The 17,369-nt window shown below is 42.0% G+C and overlaps 1 protein-coding gene across 1 annotated transcript in view; it reads right to left on the minus strand.

The window, feature by feature from the left end:
• Positions 1-17,369, minus strand: part of EGFL6 (EGF like domain multiple 6) — a 433,277-nt gene that overhangs the window by 344,949 nt on the left and 70,959 nt on the right. The window contains exon 2 of the mRNA XM_086934569.1: positions 8,604-8,716. Within this exon, the coding sequence (XP_086790695.1) occupies positions 8,604-8,716 (113 nt within the window). The remainder of the gene's footprint in view (positions 1-8,603; positions 8,717-17,369) is intronic.

Genomic DNA, 17,369 nt, shown 5'->3' on the forward strand with positions numbered 1-17,369 from the left:
ACTTGCTCATGTTACAACATGGCCAGTCTCAATTACGTTCTATAATGCTGCTAAGCTGGACGTTACAAAATCTACGTTCAGGCTATGTGCCTTGGCGTCTAATCAACACCATGTCATTGTTTACTGGATTTAACCTTACAGATAAACAAATCTGTTAGGCACAGAGGGGAGCAGACCATACGTGCTGAGCATAGAAAAACTGGAAAGATTACAATTAAACGTTTTTGAGAAACCAGCCTTTGAATGAATAATACTTGGCACCATCACGATACCAGTGACGATTTTCCAGTTTCAGTATTGCTTAAAACACATACCAGCAGGCCTGTATGTAAGGTTGGGTAAAGAGTACATAAAGTCGACCTGGGATTTACCATACACACACAAATGTTGGAGTGGGGAAAAGGATGTATTTCTTAGTTGAAAAAAACTGTAAAAAAACATTGAGCAGTACACTTCTTTGTCAAAGCATTAATTTGCATGGAACCTGCGATGGTTCTTCGAACAACTTATCATGCCACCTGCAGGGTTCCCCGGCAGCAGTGATAGATCCAGTTTTAGGCAGCTTTCCAATGGGAGCTACATAATGTTGAATGATCACAGCTGTTGTGGAATGATGCCAGGAATAGCCTATCTCATTAGTGTGTCAGCCAGGGGAACTTGCTGTATGCAAGTATTGTTTCCAAAAACTAAGACAGACGGGGAGTCGCCGCTATGGCCTTCACTGAACATCTCTTCTATACGAATTGATACTTTAAACAGAATGAAAGCCATTCTTTTACAAAAAACGTTGCCACTGACCTCATCCAAAGAGGCGTATAATTTGCAAGTTGCAAGGTCCTCTGCGTAGATACATGCATTATTATCAACAAACTGCCCCCTACATTTCCCAGAAATGTTAGGTCGTATCTTCAACATGTCTGATACCCGTGGTATTGTACATGTATTTAAGATGTTTTTTTCGGGACTGTTGGCACCCTTTGAAGCAGTCCTCAGCATTTTTCCTAACTTCGTGCACTCTGTGTTTGGCGGCCTGCCTCTCGTCTTGGGACTCGTAGCAGGGATACTATTTTTGTTCCTTCTGCTCTGATATGGCAAGTCCAGTCGCCAGCGATACCCAGATTACCATGGAGAACGCTCTTCTGGCAATACAGTATTGTGAACGCATAACAGAGATTCTTGGCTTGGCCCGTTTAAGAGATCTGAACACCACATGGTTCCTTTCATTCAGAAAAATCTAGCAAGATTGCATCCTACCTGTTCTACGATGCCTGCTTTGTGGAGAAGAATGCGTGTTAGATAATTGTCTGACACTTCCATCAGCTATGCCAACGGATGTTGACGCTTTGCTTGGTTTGGTAACGGCTCATGCATTGTGTTGCCCCAACGGCTACCTATCCTGATGACGGCATTCATTGAGGTCTCACCGGCAATTCCAGCTGAGGGGGAGATATGTGGACCAGCAGGCACACAGGTACCATCTACTGTGAACATTGCTAATGCGACTGACGCTGACGGTGATGCTTCTCATCTGTGTACAATTGATCTACTTAATGAAGTGGTTGAACTTTCATCTACTGTGGTAGATGATTTCTTTGCCAGCCTAGACGATTTAATGTTTTCTCCTGACACCAAGAATAACTTTTGAAATTAGCACACAGCGTTCTATGAACTCTGAATTCGACCTTCGCTGTTTCAAAACAAAACTTCTAGCTTTGGGACTCTATTTTTCTACAATTTGATTTGACTTTTTCCAAAACTGAACTTTGGCACAAAGTAATCTGCTTAAAGTAGAACTATTCAAGAGAACAAGAATTCTTTTGAATTCTTCCTAGAAACAATATTGACCTTATCTACATACCAAAACAGTTTATATATTCTGCTATGGAATGGTCTCGAATTTTTCTTCTGTAACAAAGAGCCATTTCATAAATTTAATTTCGTGATTCATTCGGTTAGCATTACCAATATCATATTATATGCTTACAATGAAGTAATTGCTTTTAAATGTGTACTGTACAAATGCTCCTTTTATATGTGCGACCCTTTTCAAATGCATTTTACGTATTATTGGGTGGGATTGTAAACACATGCCTTAGAATATGTTTTACTGCTTGAACTTAGTAATGTTGAACATATTAACGTGGAGTGGGTGTTGTATAGCATTTTAGGACCCTAGTGTAATTTTCCCGATTCATGCCCTTATATAGGTATAAATCACCATATCCTTATATAGGCATAGAAATCATAACCATATTTAGACATAGCTCATGCAGTCCAAATACGGCATGGCTACTTCCACTAGTTCCGAAAATCTACATCGATTTCTTGGAAAACTCGGCTTCAGCAGTTAGGGACTTCCCCTTGCTCGAATACTGACTTGTCCAAGAACTCATGGAGTTTTCAAAGAACTGAGACTCTTTGATGAGGTTATTATGTCCACCTTTAAGTCAAACTCTGCACCTTCAAGGTATAAATATGCCGACACTTGCCACAGCAAACACACAGTGGTTTGGAGCAGTTCGACTATCTACTTGCCCGACGCATCCTGCTACAGCAATTGCTGAAGGAAGCCGACCCTCCAACAGATGCACTGAGAGAGACGCTGTCTTTTCTCTTGCTGAGAAATCCAGCTCTAGTGTTTCCAAGCTCCCCGTGAGGAGTGTTGGGAAATCGAGTCCTGAGACAGAGAGATACCAGACCTCCTTCATTCTAAACCAAGGTACGGAGCTGATTAGACCCTAAGAGAAATCTTGGATAGATTCTTGGCAAAAAGAAACTAAACTTATGCTACACCACACTTACTTCATCCCTCGTACTAGACTTAGGTTAGGTACATCAGGGTAGGCGTATTTTAGAAGCACCAGTTGAGTACTTTTAGTCTTTATATATTTAATGTATGTTTTCTATGTATTTTATGGCTTAGAAACCATACCATGCTTTTACAGTATTATTTTATAATACTGTTCTTGCTGTACGCATTATACTTTACAGCCAGTATTACAATTGTAGCAGTTCATTTCTTCTGCATGAGAAAGAAGACTGTTCAATAAATACTTTTATTGAAAACTCCCGTCTCTCTATTTCTCTGCACCTCTGGTAAAACGAAGCATGCACGATTGACTGAGTAAAATATCTATCTATTGTTTCCACGACTCTGAAGATCAGTTTTATCTTGGGGAAACAAAGTTATCATGTTTATGCGGTTGTCAGAAACGAATCCCTTTTTGTTTATTCGAGATTGTTTCTAGTGACCTCTGAGCTAGCTGGCACTCACAATTAAGTCTAATATATTCGATAGAGACCTAATAGTCATAAGTCCTACGTCAAATCTATAGGATATATTATTCCAATGCACAGAGCCTATTGGGAATATAGGAACTACACTACAACTCCACAGATATCAGCATAGACAGAGCAGAGAAGGACCTATGAAAACCACAGAGCAGGATGGGGCCTGCACACTATCACATCTAAATAAGGAACCATGAGCTTTGAGGTCATGGTGTGAGCCTGCATGTCTGGGTATGTAAGAGTCTTCCCTGGCCAAAACGTATAATTCTAGAAACAGGCATTTCACTTTTTGCTTGGATGATTTGGACCCACCCCCCCCCCCCCGCCATTGTGATTTACTTTCACTGGTTATGATAGAGCCTGAGACCACCACTCACTCTCATATCAGTTTGATCAGTATGCTTTGATAAACAGTGTAATAGGCAGCACAGAGGTCAATGAGTTAGCTCCATTTCTAAGAACTTGCTGGGGTCAGGTTTTGTTTTGCATTTCACCTGTCAAGCTCTCTTACAATGTGTTCATACCAATAAAAAGGTAGTAGTTGTGTATGCTGTCTGATGTATACCAGTAGAAACAATTCAAGGCATACATTTTCAGAAAGCACGGAGCATGAGGAGTCATGATAGAGTAAAACTTACTATTGGTACAAGAGACAATATTATAGTTCATAAATTCATTGCCTATCTTGCATATCATGTACAATGGTGTGCACTACGTTTTATGCATTTTTATTACACTGCGGTTTCATCACTTCCCAAATATATGTCAACAGTTTGCTTACAGCGACTCTTGATATAGATTATTAGCAATGGAAATTTGCTGTCAGAAACTCTATCATAGTTGACCTTGATTCACCAAGCATTGGTATAGTAAGAGGTTTCCCGTCAGTGCTTAATTTGTGAAAAATAGAAATACAGGTCCAAAGTTCATCTCATAAGCCTGTCACTGAAGCTGCTGAATATTGAGGAAACCGAATACCAAGACTGCCTGCACTTTATTCCTCCACATACAAGTCCTATCTCTGTTTCTCAGTTTTGCACTTTCTTTTTCATTCCTGAGGTTTATTGTTGCCAATATTGTACTGTTATTTTTGTTATCCCTTTTCTGCCTTTCTCTATGTTTCTCTGGGCCAATGTCTGATGATGAAAAATAAGTTCCTCTTCTTAAAAACAAGCCTTGGCAAAGCCAATTTGTCTTGCCTTTGCAAACACCAGGAGCTTTCGGCTTTGCCAATGTGTTTTAGCAATGCTGTACACCAGCTTGGCTTCTGTTCAGTATTGCTAAAAGTTAGTGGCATAGAAGAGAGTGGTGTGAGGTGCTGTAGAGTGGAGTGTTACAGTGTGGAGTGGCATAGAGTCGAGCAGAGTGTTGTGAAGTGGGGTAGAATGCCATGGAATGTTGTAGATTGGAGAGTCGTGGAGTGCCTTGAAGTGTTGTGGAGGGAGTAGTGTTGTAGAGTGGAGGGGCGTAGAATGGAATAGAGTGCCATGGAGTGGAGTGGCATAGAGTATCTTAGAGTAGAGTGTCGTAGAGTAGAGTGGAGTGGAGTGAAGTAGAGTGGAGTAGGTGGCCTAGAGGATGGTGCAAATAGTGCAGTAGAGTGATGCAGAGTAGAGTGGAGTAGACTGTCATACTGTGGTCTGACATGGAGGGAGTACAGCGGAGGGGCTAGAATGGAGTAGAGAAGAGTGGATTCAAGTGACATAGAAGGAGTTGCATTGAGTGTCCTAGATTAGAGTGGTGTAGAGTGGAGTAGATTATCATAGAGCAGAGTGGCATAGAGTGGAGTAGGATGGCATAAAGTGGAGTGGAGTGTCAGAGTGGAGTGGAATAGTGTTGTTGAGTGGAATGGCATAGAGTAGAGTAGAGTGTTCTAGAGTGGAGTGGCGTAGAGTGTTCTGAGTGGAGTGGCATAGACTGTCGCAGAGCAGAGTGGCATAGAGTGAATTAAAGCAGAGCAGAGTAGCATGTTGTAGAGAGAAGTAAAGTGGCTTTGAATGGCATAAAGGGAGTTTCATAGCGTGGAGTAGAGTGTTGAATAGTGCCAAAAAGGGGAGTAGAGTGTTGTAGAGTGGAGTAGCAGAGAGGAGTAGAGTGTCGTAGAGAGGAGGGGTGTAGACTGACTTAGATTGACATAGAGTGATGGGGCATAGAGTGGAGTGTCGTAGAGCGGAGTGCCGTAAAGTGGAGTAGCATAGAGCAGAGCGGAGTGGAGTAGAGTGGAGTAGCGTATCATAGAGTGGAGTAAAGTGTAAGAGTGGAGTGACATAGAGTGGAGAGGAATGTCATAGATTAGAGTTTTGTATTATAGAGTGCAATGGCAAAGCGTGATGGAGCATAGAGTGGCACATTGTAAAGTGGCGTATTATAGAGTGGCATGTCATTGAGTGCACCCTACAATGTGGCATGGAGTAGCGTGTTGTAGAGTGGAGTGTCATGTAGTTGAGTGGCATGTTGTAGAGTGGAATGTTGTGTCATAAAGTAAAGTGGCATGTCCTGGAGTGAAGTGGCATTTCGTAGCATGACGGGGAGTGGAGTGGAGGGGCATAGAGTGGAGTGGCATGTCATAGAGTGGAAGGTTGTGGAGTGGAGTTGAATGGTGTGTCTTGGAGTGGCATGTCACAGAGTGGAGTGAAGTGGCATGTCATAGAGTGAAGCATTGTGGAGTGGTGTGTCGTAGAGTGGAGTGTCATAGAGTGGAGGGGCGTGTCATAGATTGTTGAGGCATAGAGTGAAGGGACATAGTGTGGTGTATCGTAGAGTGGAGGGTCGTGGAGTCCTGGAGTCCTAGAGTTGCGTGTTGTAGAGAGGCATGTTTTGGAGTGGAGGGACGTAGAGTGGAGGGGCATAGATTGTAGTGGCAAGCATTAGAGTGGAGTTGGGTGTCCTAGGGTGCCATGTCATAGAGTGCAGGGGAGTAGAGTGTAGTAGCATAGAGAGCATTGTTGTAGATTGGCATGGAGTGGCTCAGAGTTGAGTGGTGTGAACTGAAGGATCATGGTGTGGTGTGTCATGGAGAGGCATGCCGTAGAATGGAGTGACATGTCGTAAAGCAAAGTGGCATACAGTAGAGGGGCATAGAGCAGCCTAGAGTGGAGTGGTGTAGAGTGGAGTAGTGTAGTGTAAAGTATGCATGGTGTGGTACCTTGCTGCCATTACAGACAACACATATACAATTGAAATAACTTTTACAGTTGCACAGACATACTGTTTTATTTATAAAAATATATAATGCACAAACGATAATGTGTGGAAATGGCATCCCCTAATGTACTGAATTGTTTTGATCGTATTAAAATTGTTATTTCCACGACACTTCAGAATTACTAAAAAATTAGCTTAATTTGTACTTTCCTAATTCTGATATATTCTGAAACATCTGCACCGCTCATTTACAGACATTTAAATGTTGTTGTGTGCTTGAAAAAAGCCTTTCCATTTACAACCCCAGTTGCTGGCATGATTGTCACATACATTCTCTCATTGTGAAGTCAGTGAAGGAAAATCAAGATCATCCAGAAGACAGAGCCTGACATTTGACCTCTGTCTTTTAATGCACAGCAAATGTTACAAGATAAGAGTAAAATGTAAAGGCCTGTTTACAGAAAGCGAGCACGTGTGGAAGAATACAAGGAGAGATTTTAAATAGGCTATGTTTCATGGGAGGGACTAACTTAAACTGGAAAGCCTAAATGCAAATTAAGCTAGCAAACAGACAGCAAGCAACTGTGAGTTACAAACCACAAAGCCAATTGTAAGCAGCGGGTGGAATGCATTCCCACAGAAGCTTTTAGAATGTCCCCGAGAAGTCTTTTGCAAACCAGACAGGTGCACTGTCTGGTAGGTTTCGACCTAATAAGTAGGGTTCCCGCCCCTTGCAACCAGTAGCACAACGTAAGCATTGCTTCTTTACTTAATTATACTAGCAAGACGAGCAATGAACTTTTTAAGATACTGCATGTTGTAAAATATAACAAATACCAATCTAGCTTACAAATGATGCTATGTTCATCGGTCACCCACACATCATCGAGAGTTCTGAATCTTAGGAATTCATCCTTAAGAAGAATCTCAACTACCTGTCCTACGTAAAGCCCTTAGCTAAAGAAACCTAATCCCAAATTAGTCTCCAACGTAATAGTATTGAACCATTCTACCAGTTGAAGCTCTTAAACTAGATGTCCAATCCCTAGTCCTCTCTCAATTAGATAATGCTAACTTCTTGCTGACTGACATACCACAGCTAAATCTTGTCCCCCTCAGAGGAGCACTACATAAGATAGCCACATTGATCGTTGAACGAGGTAAATTGACCATATGACACTAATCTTGATCTCTTTGAACTGGCTTCCAATTAAAACAGGCAGCACACCTACAATTTACCTGTACAGTTCATAAACATCATACACTCTGCCACCCTTGCCAAGAAACAGTTACTCTCTGGTAGTGAACACAAAGACACCCTTTTATTAGAACTACCTTTCTTTAGTTAAAAAAAAAAATCAAACAGTCCTTCTCTGGGGGTTTATTCAAACTTTGGAATTCTATTGTACCTGCTATCACAACTATTCCGTTCTACGAGAAAGTCAATAACCCAATGACATGAATATTATTTGAAAAACACTTCTCAATCTGATAAAAAATCGCAGATGAAATGAACCTGACCAAAGATGCCCTCCTTCTGCATGTCTACATTTTTCATCATGCATTAGAATGTGGTTACCCCGACTTTGTCAATGATTTGTATGCATGTGTTGGCCATCCAAATTGCACTTTTTTTTCTAGCCCGTTACACTATCTCTCCTAAAACTAGTTTTTCACTCATGCATGCAAACTAGGTGTAAAGCGCTGTGACAATCACGGGCCAAGACCGCGCTATACAAAACCGCAGCTCAATATATCAAACAATAACATAAATAGACACAAATCTCTCGTTTCCACGTGTCTTCCATCACTTGATAAATTCTTTCTACGTTCAATATTAAACATTTTTAAAATGCAATACCCATCATACTTCTACACACACGGTGACTGAATATTCAAACTTAGGCAACATTTGTATTTGATTAAATATTGATATTTTTATACCTAGGTGGGAAAATGCTATTTAAAATAACAGAAAATGTACCCATGAGCAATTTGTGTTTTTTTCTCACATCTGTGCTTAAAACTAACTGTTTGGCATGAATTTGTTTTTCATTTATGGCTGCATCCTTGTCTCATTAGAAAGGATCCCGCCGAGGGGGAGGGCGCGCCCCCTAAAACGTCTCCCTCTCGAGGTAAAGCTGAGCGGAGTAACAGTGTATAGTTACCTTCGCAGTGGCCTTTGCTGTTCCTCTTCCAGCCGTAGCAGCAGTCCATCTTGGAACCATAGCGACACACTCCGGGGAGGTTCCCGCCAACAAACTGCCTCCGACTGTGCAAACTGTGGATAAAAACATGTTTTCAGTAAAACACACATGGACCACACAAGGAACGTGCCTGTCAGTTCTGATAATGAGAGCTGCAAAAACAACCATATGACATTTCGTGTGACAAAAGTCCTACACAAGTACACACGGTGATTGTAATCAGCTCATTGCATTGTCAGGAAGAGCTTGACCAGGGCACAACAGGAAGCGAAACTCTTATGCTCTTTATGGCAACAGCAAGCAACCCCAGGATAGCTCATGCTTTAGACTAGCAAAAGAGTCTTCCTCTTGTCCTACAGAAGGGCGGGGCTGAAGCTTGATGGGGCCCTGAAAAAAGCAGCATGAACCCTCCACTGTTTGTACTGCCCTGTTTCTTTCTGTTCACTGACATGTGGTGCAGCTGGCATGAGGCTACAGCAAAGGAATCTCTTCCCAAGGGATATGTCATATGGTGGAGTCGCCTTTCACACCTCTGACCTTTGGCTTCTGCTCCTATTACAATTTGCCCAATATGACATGGTTACTAATGGGAAGTGGATAGTTTCCGTTCTGGCTGCTTTGAGCATCAAGGTATGCAGCTACAAGCAGAAAAGCGTCCAGGTGGGGGGACCAGCTCGAGATCTGACCAAAACATCTTACTAAAAAGGGGGGATTCTTTACCATCACATGCTCCCCCTCCACCAGGGTTGGGGGGTGCCCTCCGTGCATTAGGGCGACAGAGACACGCAGACACCATTACTGCATTAGAGAAAATAACAATTCCCAGGCCGTATTTATTACAGTCATCACAAACAAAACATTACAATATCAACGAAATTCTCAAAACTCTTACAAGATATTTACAATATTTACATCTGGATTCTTTGATTAGAGGAAGTAATACATGACATCTCTTAACAACAGATCTCAAAGGAGTCGTGCCTGACCACCCCCCCAGGCACTATGGCATCGACTATTCCAAATGATTCAGGCCTGTGATCCCCCATACCACAAGTTGCATGTCTCAAGGCGAACTCACCTGCCCCCCAAGATAGACGGAGTGTGGACCAGCATAAAAACTGGGCAGCCAACATAATCATGCCAGTGGCAACCCAAAAGGGATCTCCCCTGGCACCCAATGTGAGATGGGCCTGGGCAACTGGGCCATACCATGGTCCCCTAGCACAGACGCCATCCCCCGACATCTTGCGGGCCACGTAATGGAGTACCATGGAAGGCTAAGGACAATCGCTGTAGTGGGCACCCGAGCCCTTCTCTACACCACCACAGCAGCCCCAGTCCCGGTGCAAGCCAAAGGCTTCCTAATTCCATCCTGAATTTGCTTGCACTTCAGTTACTAATGCCAAGGTTGTCCACCTGTATTGTGACCAAACATGACTCCTTTCCTAACTCCTCCTAAAAAAGAGACTATCTAAGGGGATAGGATGGTGGGATAAAAGCATGTTTGCTGAGTGAGCGGCAGCAGCAGTAAGGCACTTCAGGGTGGTTGTCGGGGGCAGCCAGGCAAGGACAAACCAGGTGAGCTGTGTGGGGATGCCCTCCCCCATTTATCCCACCTGGCTGCCCCCGCGACCCGCCCAGGCACCCCTCCCTACCCATGGACTCCCGGGCAATTGCAAAAACTGTGGGCTGCCTGCCTGCAAAATTCAAAACGGTGGCCCCCAGAACCGGTCCAAAGAGGCCTGCACCGGGCTTTGGGGCCTGCCATTTGTTGGCGTTGCGCCCTGGGCCAAATTGCTCTTTCTTTGTTGCAGAGAGCAGTAGCTGTGGAGCAAGAGAGCATACCTTTGAAGTCACCTGAAAACAGGAGGTAGGACGTTACTGTGGCTCTTGATAATGAGAGAGAAAAGTATTCCTTTAGAACAGTGGCCTGGTGGACACCACCCTGCAGTAAAAATGGATGGGCTTGGATGCAGAATATCACTATGAGTTTGAGGAGGGATGACCAACCTGATAGGCAGATAGAAAAAATGTCCAAATTGCACGTGGTGCAGTACACTGTCCTCTACCATAGGGAAGGCTGTGGCAGGTCAAGGAAGATCTTTATGGAGAAATGAATGTGGTGGTAATGTATGCTCATGAAATTTGAAATGTCAATAAATGCTGCCTGGATGGATTGTATTTTGCAAAGCCTAGTGGTAAGGGCGCTGCAGATATTATCGATGAGGGTAGTAATAGATCTCATGTATCTAGTACCTCTCTTGCTGTTTTAAAATCACAAAAATGTTGGGGTGGACTTCCGAGCTGTGAAGTCTCGGGTAGCATTTATGATAAAGGTTTTTCATTTGAGTTTGTTTGCAGCTCTGTCAACATACCACTTCATGTTCAGCTGAACAAGACGTCTCCCCGATTACCTGTTTTTTTCAATAATATGGCAAAATATCTGATGGATCAATGACACGTATAAATGTGTTGGAAAGTAATGTTAATGTGCTAACAAGGATGCAGGAGGTGATGAGATCGGTTGTCACTAGGTTGTATCAAAAGCAGCCTATCGGATTGAAAGATAAGGTTTACACAAACAAACCTTCGTTATCATAAATACAAAATGACGGATACTCTCATACCTCTCAGCCAGGACAGGAGAAAAGTTGGACACTACTTAGAAATGTCTATCAAAAGTGGGTAGGGTACGGATCAGGCAGAGAGGGCCTGGGATCCAGTATATGCTGTACAATTGCATGCGTCTAATTATTATCATTTCAAAGCTAGGGAGAGTTTACTGTGCAAAAGTAAAAAACAAGAACACATTCAGAACATTGATGCAAAGAACTAAAAGAGGAGGAACAAAAAAAAGTGAGATCAGCCTTGAACATGCCAGCCGAGGGAGGCAGCCTGCAAGTCATTAAGCCCAGCCTGGAGGAATGAGTGCGACATTCATTAGTCCTAGCATGGAGACATGAGCACTGATAAGTCAAAGTATTAGATCTGCACCGTGTCCCAGATGAATTATTTAAACACTGATCATTTCCATGTATCTCATCCAGGCTCTCCATTCACAATCCTCTGGAATCAGGGCCTTTGCTGTCTGTTACTGGCTCCAATCATAACTAGACGTGCATGTTATGCCCATAGTTGAAGAACTGAAAAGTGGCAGCTTGTCTTGCGCATTTCTTTATAAACAAATGTTTATAAAGCAAGCAATGGTGAATGTGTTAATTATGCTGTGTTGGTTGTCGTGAGATAAGCTAAGTTCAAAGAAAGCATGTTTCAGCAAATCTGTGCAGTATCAGAAACATCTGGTTGAACGTTAAACATCTGGTTGCATGAGACACTACATTCACGCAAAGGCAAATTTCCATAGGTCTTAATTGCACTAGACTTTTCTTAGAACAATACTTTGTTGAGCCTCAACCCGTCATCCCTCGTTCTGTTGTAGGGCTTCTGTGTCTGAATTATTTATTGGGTGCACTATCCCTATTTGCGACACAGTACACCCTTATTTGCGCCACGGCACACCCTTAAGGAGGTGGGTCCATTGCAGACTGAGGCAGTGGGCTGATAACAAAACCTCTGACAGTTCATGCCTATGCTTAAGAGAGTGCATTAGTTAAAGACAAGGCTGCAGTTTAAAACCAGGGCTAGTTAAAGACAAGGCTGCAGTTTAAAACCAGGGCACCACCTCTAAATTGTGCCCAATGGCCCCTATTTGAAGAGGGAAATATCTGGGGATATATGTCACCTGCATGCACCCCTCCCTATGGATGTCCTGGAGGGGGGTGCCAATGACTACATGTGGAGCACTGTTGATGCATCTCTTGCTAACTTATTTGTCTCTGTAGCCACACCTGTAACACGGGACAGGTGCAAAAGCAAAGAGTTCTCTCAAGCAAATGAGGAAATGCTCCATTATGAATGCACCGGTGAAAAATGGCGCCTGGAGGGGACAAGACTGGCAATTGCGAGGATGTCCACGTTATTTTTAAATACTGCTTTTTAATCACTACTGCAGCATTGCATTTGGGTGTGGGGGATCTTTTACTTTAATGTTCTACATTTTTTTCTGCTCTGCTTTGTTTCGACAGGTGCAGGCTTAGCAGCTATCTTGTTGTGCCATTTCTAGAGAGTGGTTAGCACTCAAGCTTTGGTGGGCTTTTCCTCCTGCTGCCGGCACAGGTCTTATTTGAATGCAGCCGTGGCAGGACTGGCATTTACGGGGTATTCCTTGTAAAGAAAAGGGACCCTCTGCAGACTACTATGGGTACCTAGGGCAGGGAGAATATATTATTGTACAAAAACCTAGGGCAACTCTTGAAAATATACTAACAGTGTATTAAAACTAAACAATGAAGTATAATGAGATGAAAGCGCTAAGAAAGCCACTAATTACCGCTGTATATGACTCGATATTTTGAGAATTCTTTATATCCACCAGAACGATTTTGTTCCTGGACTCGAGAAAAAACTTAAATAAATCTCTTTTGCGATATGCGGAAACCGAGTGAGAAAATGTGCCAGGGGAAGGCCAGGATACTTCTGAATTATAGTAGCGGGGCTCTGCTAATACATGCAGTGCTGGAATAGAGACAATTTATAGTCTTGTGATTTCTTATGGAATGGCATTGATGAATGCAGTTTTTATGTCTCATATAGGTCCTTTGATGACAATTGAATTCATACTGACACAGGACTATAGGACATAGTATGGTGATACATAGAGGTGAGCTGGACGAAGATCACTTTGTGTGAAGAAACACAAAGGGTTTAAGGTGGCACGAGGTTGTTGAAATAACTACTAGTATGATATTGTCTCAATTGCATAAGGATTGACAATACTATGAATAATATTGGGCGAGACATGGTTTATTTATATGGATATGTACACTTAGACTGACTAACTCTGTTAGGGTTTGGGTAGCACCTGAGGTGTGCTAATTGGAATTCTTTGGAATGAACACACATTTGAGTGGTGCTTACAGCACCATCTTTTGTAGAAAGAGCATAATTGAAACATGGATTATGAGTTTGCATTTTATTTTTGTAGCCCTGGTGAAGACAGTGGTTGATATACCAAATGATGAAACATGTGGTTACGAATCATTGCTGAAGAAGTTTGAATATATGTGAAGATGACGGTATGAAAAGAAAAGAAGAAAAAACAAATCTTGAATTGACTTTTGAACAACATATTGCTGTATATAAGGGGCTGCTCAGGAGACTCTTTACATGTATCTAATAACTTTGCCTTTTCCGGCGAATTGGTCTATCGTCCTCTTGGACCAGCAGGTAGTTGGTGCTCTTTGGTACCAGAAGCACTTTCCCCATTTATTCTTAAATGCTCAAATATTAATGTTCTAGGTGAATTTAACATTCATTTTGATGACCCAGCTTGTAATTTGGGCTCCTCGCTGGTGGAAGATTTTAAACCTTTGGTTGTTCATCCAGGTAAATAAGTCTCCTACTCATGTAGCAGGACTTCTGCTTGACCCTCTCTTCTCTATCTTGAGGGGATTGTTGTCAGATCGTCCAGGCCATTTGTCATGGTCCGATCATTTTGCAATGCCTTTTTCCTTCTCAATCTCTTCCACTTCTATCGGTCAGCCTTGTGGCCAAGCCAGCTGGCCAAGGAATTGGTCCAAACTTAACCCTTCTTTTACCAGTTCATTGCAATAGGTAACCACACCCAATTTGAGCCATTCAATGGGCTCCGACTCTCAAGGTATTGACAAATGGATTTGAGCATATCTTGATACTGTACTTCCTCTTAAATGTACTACCTATTCCAGATCTCTTTCCTCCTGCCCCTTGGTTTAATTTCACTTTATGTGGGGTCAAAAAGAATTGTAAGCGCTTAGAGAGGATCTAGCATAAAACGTACTGTGAAGAAGATAAATTAAGATACAAGCTAAGCCCCAGGAGATTACCACAAATATTGCCCTTCCACTCAAGCCATTTTCTATCAGATAAAATTGCTATGTCTCAGAATTATCCTAAAATGTTATTTCAAGTGATTAAACCCGTATCTGATCCCACAACTATCTCTCCTTCTATTCCACTTTCACAGACACAATGTGATGAATTGGCTGGCTTCTTCTGCAAAAAGTGGCGGATATTCAGGCCTCCCTCTCTGCTAGTCTTATGACTCCCAGTACTCAGTTGCTAGCAGAAAAGGTAACCACTAGTAACATAAGTCCTTCCTCTCATTTGCACACAGGAATAATATCTAATATCTCGGTTCTGCTTCTCCCTGCTTTTTGAGCTCTCTTCTGGATCCCCTTCCTCCTGCTTATTTTAGCAAATTGTGCCCTCAACTTTTTGACAGGGTGATACATCTTTTCAATTCTTCATTCTCATAATGGTGAGTCCCTAAATTTTAGAGCCATGCAATGATTATTCCCATGCTAAAGATCTCGATATTCTTAATTGGTCTAGTTACAGACCGATTTAGCTTCTACCTTTATTTTCTAAAGTTTTAGAAAAACGTGTTAATTCACAAATTTCAGTGTTTGTAGAAGCAAACTATCTTCTCCAACCGTCTCAATCTGGATTCAGGTCTGGCTTCTGCACCAAGTCCACACTGCTTGAAGTCACTGAACAGCTCAGACTCGAAGTAGATAGGGGTGGCACCACAGCTCTAATTCTATTAGATCTCAGTGCTGCCTTCAACACTGTGTTACACCAGCTACTTCTCTAAAGACTGGAGAACATGGGTATTCAAGATATGGCCCGACTTGATTAAGTTCCTTTTTACATGACCGCTCTTTTCAGATCTCTAACAGAACCTACACTCCCAATCCCCAATACACATTTTTTTTCAGGTGCACCTGAGTGCTCAGCTCTCAGCCTGACCCTATTTAACATTTATGTGATACCTCTGGCTGATATAGTGGAAAACCGTGATCTCACTTTATTTTCCGACACGGATGACACCCAGATTATTGTCTTCCTCTTTTCTCCAGGGACAATCGCAGCTCTGATACTCTAAATACCTGCCTCAGAAAAGTAGCTGCTTGGATGAATAACAACTCCTTCCAACTAAATGAGATAAGTCTGAACTTCTGGCCTGACACTCTTGATACTGCCCTTGCCCCTATCTATGTAGTAAAAAATTTAGGACTTTGACTGGATGACAAACTCTCGACGAATCATTAAGTCACCAAGGTAGCTACCACCTGCTTTGGCATTTTAAAATGGTTAAAAAAATACTCTGGCATTTCTCAGCTCCAAGAAAGGTAATAAAAGCATTAATCATCTCGAGGCTGGACTACAGCAATATTCTTTATCTAGGGGTCTCTACGGCTTTACTAGGATGCCTTCCAGTAGTCCAGAATGCAGCTGCCAGATTGCTGTTCCATCTTCCTAAGCATTCCTCCACCTCAAATCTCCTTCAAGACCATCATTGTCTCCCAATTGAGAAGCAAATCCACTTCAAAGCTTTGTGCTATATGTATAAGGCTCTGTCAAACGCAGGTCTGCTGTACTTCAGATCACTGGTGGCACCTTATCGCCCCAGCCATTCGCTTCGATCTAGATCTAGTTCCCAGTGTTAGGGAAAACCAACAGGGTGGCCAGTCTTTTTCATATCTGTGTCTAAAATTATGGAATTCTTTACCTACCTCTATGAGATTACTTTATGCAAGAGACCAATACAATTTTTTAGTATTCGGATTTCCTGAAACTATTTTTTTTGTCAAAAAATGAAGAAACCTTCTGCATAGTATTAGCCTCACCGTAAATCAAACATTGTTATGGCCCAAGTCACAGAGGCTATAGTTAAAAATGGTGGCAATCTTACTCTGCAGTTAATGGTTTCATATAGTGTTCATGCACTGGAAATTATGAGGGCACATTACAATATAACACAAACATTGACAATGTCATTTTACATTAACCCTCAGTGTTATTATTTCTCCTTTTTGAGCAGATTTGTAAGAATTTATAGGGATTCATAAAAAATCTCAGGAGTAGTTAAGAAAGTTTTGCATGTGTAAATGAAATGCAAAATAACATTAGCACATACATATTTTTCTTTTTTACTCTATGAGGAAACTATGTATTCCCAGGGAGAATCCATTCCCCTTATACCTATATTAAATATGTGTGTGTGACCTTTCATAGTCTGCAAAGCCTCTTAATCCTGCCTTTGATAGGAGTGTATTTTCTTATGTTTTCATGGTGAAAAAATCTACTTATAACTTGTATGCCAATACCCACAACCACACAAGTTTGTTGGTGTTCAAATACTTAGGCTGCATACCTCAACGAAAAATGCCCACAATTTCACTGTCAACAATAAAATTATGAATTTGGACGTTCAGTAATACATTTACATCATTTCTGCATTCCAAAGTGCACCTTAGGTATGTAAAATTCCACCACTCCCAATTCTCTTAATCAGGTTGTGGGGTTTACATTTATGAAGTGTAGTTTTTTGCTTCTGAGTTTAACTAAGAACATTGGTGAATCAGGCTCAATTGGGTTCCTTCTGCCTTGGTTAAAAAGCTCTCATACTATGTTACATTTTGACTCCCTACGGTCATCAGTTCATTTTCTCTCAGTGTGTTCCTGGACTCTCTTAATTCAGCATTGGTTTGCTCCTGCTTAATTACCTTCTCTTGATGTGGAAGGTCTTGGTGATGCCATTAGTTTTTACTGCTTTTGCCCTCCTATGAAAGTTCATTGAATGCTGATCAACAAATACACTCTTTAAGTACAAGGCCCTCAACA

This window comes from Lissotriton vulgaris, chromosome 8 (genome assembly GCF_964263255.1).
Source record: "Lissotriton vulgaris chromosome 8, aLisVul1.2, whole genome shotgun sequence".
Taxonomy (NCBI): domain Eukaryota; kingdom Metazoa; phylum Chordata; class Amphibia; order Caudata; family Salamandridae; genus Lissotriton; species Lissotriton vulgaris.